Source organism: Sinocyclocheilus rhinocerous, unplaced genomic scaffold (assembly GCF_001515625.1).
Source record: "Sinocyclocheilus rhinocerous isolate Xijiao unplaced genomic scaffold, SAMN03320098_v1.1 scaffold157, whole genome shotgun sequence".
Lineage (NCBI taxonomy): Eukaryota > Metazoa > Chordata > Actinopteri > Cypriniformes > Cyprinidae > Sinocyclocheilus > Sinocyclocheilus rhinocerous.
This window is the reverse complement of record NW_015665038.1, coordinates 193977-204281: the sequence shown is the minus strand read 5'-3', so window position 1 is coordinate 204281 and position 10305 is coordinate 193977. Positions and strand designations below refer to the sequence as shown.

General features: G+C 37.0%; 1 protein-coding gene across 2 annotated transcripts in view; it reads right to left on the bottom strand.

Annotated features, from left to right (window-relative positions):
• LOC107731041 (active breakpoint cluster region-related protein-like) overlaps window positions 1-10305 on the bottom strand; it is a 199620-nt gene that overhangs the window by 43633 nt on the left and 145682 nt on the right. For both annotated transcript variants that reach the window (XM_016542017.1, XM_016542018.1), the window contains exons 15-16: window positions 6767-6864; window positions 6541-6672 (exon numbers count right to left, since the gene is read on the bottom strand). In XM_016542017.1, the coding sequence (XP_016397503.1) occupies window positions 6541-6672; window positions 6767-6864 (230 nt within the window). The remainder of the gene's footprint in view (window positions 1-6540; window positions 6673-6766; window positions 6865-10305) is intronic.

The following is a 10305-nucleotide window of genomic DNA, read 5'->3' as shown; positions in this document are numbered from 1 at the left end:
GGCCATCAGGCGCAAGTGTAACAAAGAGCAATTCTTTATAGAATTGCAATATTTTTTGGTCATGTATAATTTAAAATTGTTTTGTATTGTGCTGTATTGTTTTTGTTTTGTTTTATTGTAAAAAGAAAAAAAAAAGGTTAAAGCCAAAAAAAAAAAAAAAAAATGGTAGAAACATCAATACGCCATACACAAGGTGAAAAGATTTGATGATGGAGAAAATCCTGAGTAGTGATGCCCAAGTTGCAGCTTTTTTGATGGACTCAAACAAACATTGCCGCATGTAGACAGCCACTAGCATCAGCTGGACTCTGCAAACTGACGCCATTTATATGCAAAAAATCTGTCCCACCAATTTGTTAGTATGTGCACCCTACAGCGAGTTTGTGTGTGTGAGCGAATGTATCTGCAGGCACCATAAAACACCCATCTGTCAAGGTTGATGGATTCTGGGGCCTCTGGGGATTGTAGGATGTTTGAGAGAAAGTGAGAGAAACAGAGGTGACATGACATATTACAAAAAAACATGACGAACGGAGTGGTTATGATTAATGACTGTCTATAGTATTCAGATTACAATACGCTCCATGTATGCGCGCACAGCCACCGGAAAACAATAACGCTGCATGAATCCATGCTCAACCATATTCACACAAAAACAACCCAAAGATGCCAAAACCATGAAATCAGGCCTGACAGACTAGTTTCTTATACCTCCGTGGCTAACGTCAAATCTTTCTAGGAAGACAAATAAAGTGCAAATGCTCTTCACGGCTGATGAACCTTGGGTGTTGTGAACAAGCTCAGGGCTTAATCTATTCTAATACACGTCATCTGGAACCAGGCTGCCAGAAACTCTGAACTGTTTTCTCACACAATTATGTTTCGAGAAGGTGTGGGTTTGTGGAGACACCTCAAAGCGCAAAGAGAGTCAGTGGGAGGTACGGGACCAGGAGAGAGTTGTTGGCTGTTGCTTGTCTCCGTAGGGAGCTCTAGAAGGGGCTCAGGGTGAAATGAGGTTCTGTTCTGAATGGGTTTGTCGCAGTTAGAGTTACAGGGAATGAGAATACTGCCTCAAAGAGGACATGATGTCCTGTTCTACCAGCGCATGGACAATGAGATTAGAGGCTTTTGAGGGATGAACTCTTTCACACTGTTACAAAATATTATTAAAATACTTTTTAATGGTGGTGGTCTAACACTGTTCCAGACTGTTCCAGTCCAATTTAATCACTGTGCAGACATACAATCTCTACAAAACCTACACTAACATTAATACATGATGTCAGGGAATAATAAAATGCTACTATAGTGTAAGATATGGCTCCCTTTAAACCATGTATGTATGAAAGAGTGCATTGTGTTAGCATTAGTCAGCTTACAGGGCGTAAAGAGGGGATACAACCCCACCCAGAGAGATCATTATAACTGAAAGAGTTTCCACAAGGACACTCAACACAACACTTCACAGCCGAAGAGCTGAAAACACATGAAAAGACCACAAGATACTGACTAAAGGGGGAGAGATCAAGCGAAAGGAAGGCATGAAGAGAAAGAGGACTCCCTGAGGGAGAGAGAAGGAGGCTGGTGAGGAGAGGAGTAAAGAATAAAAGCAATCTTACACACATTTCACACTGCCTGTGAAATGCTGCGGTTGTCATCTGTGGCATTATATAACAAGCCACTACAGAGAAAAGCAAAACATCATATCGCTATCTATATCGATGTAACACTCTCAGGTCACTGTGCTTGGTATGATGAAAGTGTTTAGAAAGTTAGACGATGACTGATTTTGCCTTTTCTGCCTGAAAATAAAAAGTGAACGCAAACTAGTTTTTCACACTAGTACTGGTACTTTGGAACAGCAGACAAATTGGTGTCCAATAACTTTTTATACAGCATTAAAATCACAAATACAAGTTTTTTGTTGTTGTTGTTGTTGTTGTTGTTTTTTAATAGTTCCAGAGAACTATTAAAATATGTTAGATAAACTATTATCTAACATTAATTTATCATAAAATGAAAAGGAGCAAATAATAATTATTAAATATAGACTGATAGACAGACCAACAGACAAAATATTTTTGAAAGAAATTAATACGTTTATTCAGCAAGGATGCATTAAATTGATCAAAATTGACAGTGAAGATTTCTAATCTTTTAAGACTTTCTATTCATCAAAGAATGATGAACAATTGTATTCCAGTTTCCACAAAAATATTAAGTAGCTCAATCCGAGATAGATAGATAGATAGATAGATAGATAGATAGATTACCAACTTCATTTTAAAGAGCTTCAAGCTATTTTAGTCCTTATTCATGGAAAGATTCATGGAAAGCATCAGCATGACATTTAATGTTAATCACTGTAAGCAACATGTCTTTTCAATCAAGCTCCTAAAGCTTAATTTGACAGGATATGTGAGTGTCTGTATTTGTTTGGTCATACAGTGACAGATATTGATTAGTTTTCCATAAGAAGAGCCGGCTGGTTCCCTCTCTTGCAAAGGGGAACAGCACTTAAAAGCCCTTTAATGGACAGTAACAGACGAAACCCCCAGAGGTCAAAGATCAACTCCCAGTGGTCCCAAGCCAAGCAGATATGCTGAAATGAAAGGCCTGAGTAATATTAATGGATCACACCAGCTTCAGACTCATCAGGATGATCCTGGGCCTTTGAGTAACACCATGTCTTAACCAGGCAGGACAAGCGTCAAGGAGAGTTCACAGTGTCAGCAACAAAGCTATTCATTGAGCTGTGATGTAAAGCTTTCATTTAGTCATTTTGTTGATTATCACAGTATTGTGGTTTCATTGTGGGCAGAAAAATGACTTAACGCTAGAATTTTGGCAAGGAATGTAGATGAAGATGTAGTAACTATGATCATCATCTTACCAATGACACATTATTTTATACACTATTTTAACCACTTCATTTACAGATTTTGGCTTATTTCTCCCATAGAGTGACTCCATCTTATAAAACGACCCTCATTTTAGACATGAATCATGATCATGTTGCTTTGTGGACGTGAATAGATGAATATAAGTTTTCCCATCTCCCTATAAAACATGACTGTAGTTACAAGGTCCATTAAAAGCAGAAGGGAGTTGCTACAATGTGACCATTTAAGGATTTTTACATGTAGGAGCCAGAAAGTTGTTAAAGAAATCCGGATCTCTCCAGGGAGGGAAGGGAAACATTTTGGCTCCGTCCACCTCAACCAGAGCAGTTAAGAAAACAGACGCTCAGAGGGAAAGATTTAAACAGAAGATCAGGCTCAGATACTCATGACGGCAACACAATCACAGCATTACATAATCTAAATGAAAGAGACTGATTAGTTTGGAGGATTGGGTTTTTTAGAGCATAAGATGGTCCAGATGTTGACCTAGCCCTCAATATCACTGATCACAGGCAAGTAAGACAGACAGTATAACGTAACAATGTGCCTGGTACGAATCTAATATTATCCCGATGATTTAAACTCTCTCACTTTTATTTTCATTCCTTTTGGCCAGCTTTTAATATCTTCCATAATCTATAATATCTTACACAAATAATAAAGTAGTTGTCTTAGTTTTTAGCAATATTGGGTAAAATATTTATCTAATGTATGTTATGAATATGTGAAAGATTAATTGTTTTCTATTTGCTGTTGTAAATGTCATGTTGATGTTGCTAGTGATGCATACTGTATGTACCTAACCTTAGAATAAAACTGTATTTATAAAAAATAATAAAATGCCACGGTTTTCACACAAATATTAAGCAGCACAACTGTTTATAACTGTGATAATATTAAGAAATATTTCTTAAGCACCAACTCAGCATATTAGAATGATTTCTGAAGGTTGATGAGACACTGAAGACTGGAGTAATCACTACTGAAAATTCAGTTTCGCCATTACAGGAATAAATATCATTTTTAAATATATTGAAATACAAAACAGTTATTTTAAATTCCAATTATTTAACAATATTACTGGTTTACTTTATTTTTGGTTAAATAAAGGCAGCCTTGGTGAGCAAAATAATTTTCTTTCAAAAACATAAAAAAATCTTACCAACTCCCAACTTTGGAATGGTACTGTTTATAAAATAAAATGTTATAAATGTATGAATTGAATTATTATATGTATTAATAAATGTAAAAATTTATGTATTAATTGAAATATAATTGAATTAAACATTCAGTTTAAATTGATACTTTCTGGTTAGTGAGTGCAAACACACAACAAATCTATAGTACTACACCATTCCATACAAAATGACATCCCCATGTTTCTCTGTAGCAGCTATTTGAGCAAACAGCCATTCTCACATCAGAGGCGTGTGATGAGGTTTAGAGAAGGCCAACGGACAGGTGCAGTATGACTTTAATTAAACCTGAAGAAGTCATCTCATTCTCTCTGAGTGATGTATATTTCCCAAAGTACTGTCCAGCTGCCTACTCCACACTCATTACCCCTCTCATACTGCACTGTGTGTGTGCACATGCCATCACTACATCCACAGCACAGACTAGGATTTCACAGCTGCATTCATGTCAAGTGTTTTTAAAAAATATGCTGCTCGTGGTGTCCTTAAAAAGAAGTCTTGAACTTAGACATACAAACCCAACTAATCAAATGAACTGGATGCTGAACGTTTCAAGGTTGACTGGAGCATATATAGTATAGGCCCGAAGAAGAGTTGATGGAATGTCTCAGTAATAACCTGTATAAAGACTCTCAAATTAATCTAAATCAGCTTCAGCTTCAGAGACAAAGTCTCTTCTCATTACCAATTTAAACATACTCTTTAAACGAACAAGGTCGCTCACATGCACGGAAAGAAGTGACTTTAGTTTCAGAAGTGGCTTGTCTTCCTGTCCAGGAAGGAAGGTATTAACTAGAAGGCCAAGCAACCAAATATTTCTCTTAAAAATATGCTTAAGAGAGAGTTAAATGGGACATAGGTCACATATATTAAAGGGTGAGTGTGAAGTGCACGTCTATAAGAGCAGCTGTGCCCTTCTCACTTTGAAGAGGTGCTTTACTCGGTTTCTATTACAAGGGAATAAAAGATGGTTGTCTGGCAGATTGTGCCACTTCCCTCAACAAACACACATACACAGTGAAACACTGTGAAACGTTCTGCAACAGCTCATGTGCTCCATACTGGCCTACAATTTTAAGAAACACCATTTTTAAATTGGCAATATATTTGAAAATCTCAATATTAGTAAACAATATTGGAAATAATCTGATTCAATATACATAATCAGATCCAATTTTTCAATTAATGAGTACAGAATTACATTACTCATTAACTTTATACCACACTAATGGAACTTTTCCACTGCATGGTACGGCACGGTACGGCTCGGAACGGTTCACTTTTTGGGGGCAAACCGTGCCGAGCCGAACCGTGCCGTGCCGTGCCGAGCCGAGTCCTACCACGCAGTGGAAAAGCGCCATAAGCCAAACATAGCGCAAAAGAGAGAGCGTCTCTATTAGATTGCGGCCAGGAAGAATTACTTAACACATTACTTTACACAAAAAGTAATGATGTAGCATAATTAAATACATTTATACTGAATAACGCAATATTGTAACACAGAAAATTCAAACAAAAATCCATCATAGGCACCCTCATAGGCATAAAGCACCTTCGAGACGTCTCTATTCCCAAAAGATCATCACTATGAGTCCCTGTTTGACTGTAGAAACAGAGCTGTGTGTGCGTGTTTAATGGTAACGTGTGTATATCTGCGATACACACCATATTGTCCGTGAAAACAGAGACTCATCTCTTGTGTTGTTAATTCACCTCTGGCTACGATCCCAAGAGAATAACATGAACATAAAACTGAAATAAACCTCCATTGCAATTAAATCCACCTCATTTTTAGCCCCCATAAGCTGCCGTAGATTTAAAAGAAGAAAAACGAATGCAATACTTTTAGAATAAATTTGACTAAGGTTTAAGCATAAAGCTTCGCAAAACAAGACAAAATGACTTGATAATGACAGTAAAAGAGTAGCATCAGCGGCTAACGTGGTTGTCACAACAATGAAGATTAATGAAAGATTTATTACAGTAAAATAAAAAGAGGCATGTTTACAATCTTTTTTGGGTGGGTCTGTTGAAAAGTTCTTCTAGAAAGGGAATTTTTGGGCTCGTGTTGATGCCAGTCCTGATAACAGTCTCTAACATCAGCTATATACTGCAAACACACGTGAACACACTGATCTCAATACACACTCACTTCAATTCAACTGGGGCATTTCCCACGTATGTGAAGTGAAAGAAATGTAAATCATGGCTTCTCAGGCAGTAAAGCTGCCCATGTCAAAAATCCAGCACCACAACACCCCATCTGCAGAGCACACGCTCAAACCAGACAACAATAAAATGACTCACATCAGGAAACCACTACAATTTAAGTCTGAACTTTTGTGGTCTAAACCAGTCTGGTGGGGTCTACTCACAAACCTGAGTGTTTGCTGTTTGCGCACACATTGTGGTTTAGCAATGTGTTTCTCCCTTTGTCCTACCTGTACTTGTCCCTTTCCCATGATCTTGTCCACAATCTCATTATCGTCCTTATTGAGCTTTGATTTGTCGTAACACTTCTCGTAGCATAGGATCCGCAGACACTGAGAGCCCTCCAGCTCTATTTCAAACTCCTATAGGAGGGCAAATGAATTAATGACAGATACATGATGGTGATTTGTCAGGTGACTTTTATTTATTATAATGATACACTTTTAAAGAGCTCACCTCGTTCCACTGTGGTTCTGTTGTGTCTCTGAACACACGTGTTATGGCCTTACTGACAAAGTAACCAAAAGAGTCCACCTCCAGCGTACAGTACAGATCTGCAGAAAACACATAATAATGAACTCATGAGAACAAAAAATACATTACATTCGGAAGCTGTTGCTACATACACACACTTGCAAAAATCATATTTAAGTTGCTTTGTTGTTTGACACCCAATAAACAGCCTACAGTAAGATAATCAACATTACTTGGCAGCAGGTTTATTCTATTCCATTTTATTATTTTTTTAAATGTAAAAATTAGAAATTGATACAGTATATTGATAGATGATAATACATAATGTTACATATTTATTTTTATTTATATTTTATATTAATATCACTATTACTACTTAATAAATAATAATAAAAAAGAATAAAAATGTAAATAATTCATGTACACATCGTTCCATAATTTGGGGTCAGAATTTTTTAAAGAAATTTATACTTTTATTCAGCAAAAATAAATTAAATTGATTAAAAGAAACAGTAAAGATAATTATAATGTTACAAAATATTTCTATTTCAAATAAATGCTGTTCTTTCAAACTTTCTAGTTATCAAATAATCCAGAAAAAAGAAGTCTCACAAGTTTCCGTAAAAAAACTCTTCAACATCTATAACAAATTAAAAAGATTCTTGAGCACCAAATCAGTATATTAGAATGATTTGTTTTTAAGGATCATGTGACACTGAAGACTGGAGTAATGGCTGCTGAAAATTCAGCTTTGCCATCACAGGAATAATTAATATTTTTAATATATTTAAAAATAAAAAAGTTATTTTAAATTGTAATAATATTTAAAAATATTATTATTCTATTGTCTTTTTGACAAATAAAATAAATGTAGCCATGGTGAGCATAAGACACTTTTTTTCAAAAACATTTAAAAATCTTACCAAGCCCAAACTTTTGAATGATACTGTGCCTTTTATTACAGTAAATTGCTGTTGCCAAATATAGTAAGCCATACAAATCCATGCACTACAGATTTTGACACAGTTGAGGGAGTTTTAGGTATTAAAAATATGAAAAACACTCCTTACCAATCATTGTAATGTAAAGCCTCTCAGGGATTATTGCTTTAATAAATGTGTTTATAAAAATGTTACACTTTAGCATAGTGCATCCATATGTGTCAATACCGACACACAATACAGTGGCAGTCAGGATTCTTATCCACACATACACACACCAAGGAACAGACGCACAAAGTTGGTTGGACACCCATCAATGACCAGAGCATTTGTCTTATCTATCTGTCTGTGTCTTACAGCAACACGCCTCACGTGCTCACACACTTCTCTTACAGCAAATGAACTTTATCACATTGCTATAGTTTGTGTAGCCCACTGGCAGCTTGATGGATTACAGCACGCTGTGACCTCTGACCTCTGCAGTGTGTGAGGTATATTGTTGAGACAGGAGAGAAATGAGATGATGTTCAATTAGCATGGAGGTGGTGTCACACAAGAGCGGTCGGCTTCAAAACACACCGTGGGGCTTGTAAGCGTGGCTTTAACACGAGTGTGCACTCAATCAGGCCACTGGTAATTGATAGTCTGGTGTGTAATGTGTATGTTAATAAATGTGGGGTGGGAGTGTTGCTTTATAATGAAGCTGTATTTGCACACATACACATTTTCAGCCCATGCCAAAATTATCATATTAATGAGATGTCACCACGATGTCACCAGTGGGAATTTCAGGATTTTCTTTGAGTCCGGCTTTTCGATTTGGGGGCAAATTTTGGGGGCACAAATGTAAACCAAAAAATTACCCATTTTGCATCTGGCAAATCAAAAAAAAAAATCCTTTCTTAAGTGATGAATGATTTTTTTAAATGAAAAAGACCTTTACCCAAACCCATCCTGTCCCATTCAGCAGAGCTGTACTTTTAAACATCTCAGTCAGGATTTCTCCACGAATGGCCCATTTCCTGCAGCCATACTGGCCTTGCTCTCAATACTAAAGACATGAAATAAGGGCAGCTATATCTCTCCTCATGGTCAGAGGAGGCTTTAGATTTTAGCAGCACCAGGCACAGAAACTTAGTTCTTCAGAGAACAGGAAATGCATTTATAAAAACATCCTGCATGAATGAGGACAGAGAGTGGACTAGGATAGTGAGGGAAGTGAGTGTAAATCGACCCTTGAAGAGAGTATTGCTTCTGTGGAATGTGTTTTTAAAAGGGTTCAGACGTAAGAGAGGACCTTTAGTGGGTTCTTAAAGACTGATATAGTGCACTGTCATTACTTCGGTCATGCTTTTCACTCAATGTGAGAGGTTTGTGTAGTAAAAAGCTCAATGAGAAGAGGTTGTTATTGAGAAGAGGTGCCATTATATATAAAAAAGTGATGAATAAATAACCTCAAACACATAAAACTTAGAGGTTTGGCACATTGGTGCATATGTAGAAAGACAATAACCACGGTTGGTTCTGTATTATACAAAGAGTGTAATTGTTTGAGGTTTACAATTTGACCCAGATATTTATGGTTGCCCCACACAATGGTGGATGGGAAGTGTTGTCATCTGAAGGAGGAACCGCATCCTCGGGCTGATGTTTCCAGATGAAAGATGATGATGAGAGCCACATGTCAACTAGTCCATTCACACACATAAACTGTAGACGTGCAGATGAGTTTGGCCCATTTGTTTCTTTTACAGATGAAGAACATTCCTACAAGAATATGCAGGAATAGTGCTATGCTGTTATATTTACATTTATTTGTACAGTGATTATTATGTGCACCTCCGTTCAAAAGTTTGGGATAGAAGGAGGAACCGCATCCTCGGGCTGATGTTTCCAGATGAAAGATGGTGATGAGAGCCACATGGCAACTAGTCCATTCACACACATAAACTGTAGGCGTGCAGATGAGTTTGGCCCATTTGTTTCTTTTACAGATGGAGAACATTCCTACAAGAATATGCAGGAATAGTGCTATGCTGTTATATTTACATTTATTTGTACAGTGATTATTATGTGCACCTCCGTTCAAAAGTTTGGGATAAGATTTTTAAAAGATGTTTTAAGAAAAGCCTCTTACAGTATGCTCACCAAGGCTGCATTTATTTGATCAAAAACACAGTAAAAACAGTCATATTTTAGAATTTTATTTTAAAGGGGTCATATGATGCGATTTCAATTTTTCCTTTCTCTTTGGAGTGTTACAAGCTCTTGGTGCATAAAGAAGATCTGTAAAGTTGCAAAGACTAAAGTCTCAAATCCAAAGAGATATTCTTTATAAAAGTTAAGAGTCAGCCACACCTACCTAAAACGGCTCGTTCTAACACACCCCCACATACCTACGTCACGATCTCGGAAGATTTGCATAACGCCGCCCAAACGTTCACGCAAAGAAAGAAGGCGTAACTTATATTCTCGCTGTAGTATTGTTGTTGCCACCGCCATGTCGTGAAGGCGCTGTGTGTTTCGTTGTGAAAGCGAAACTACTTTGTTTGACCTTCCAAAAGAGGACGATATCTGCTT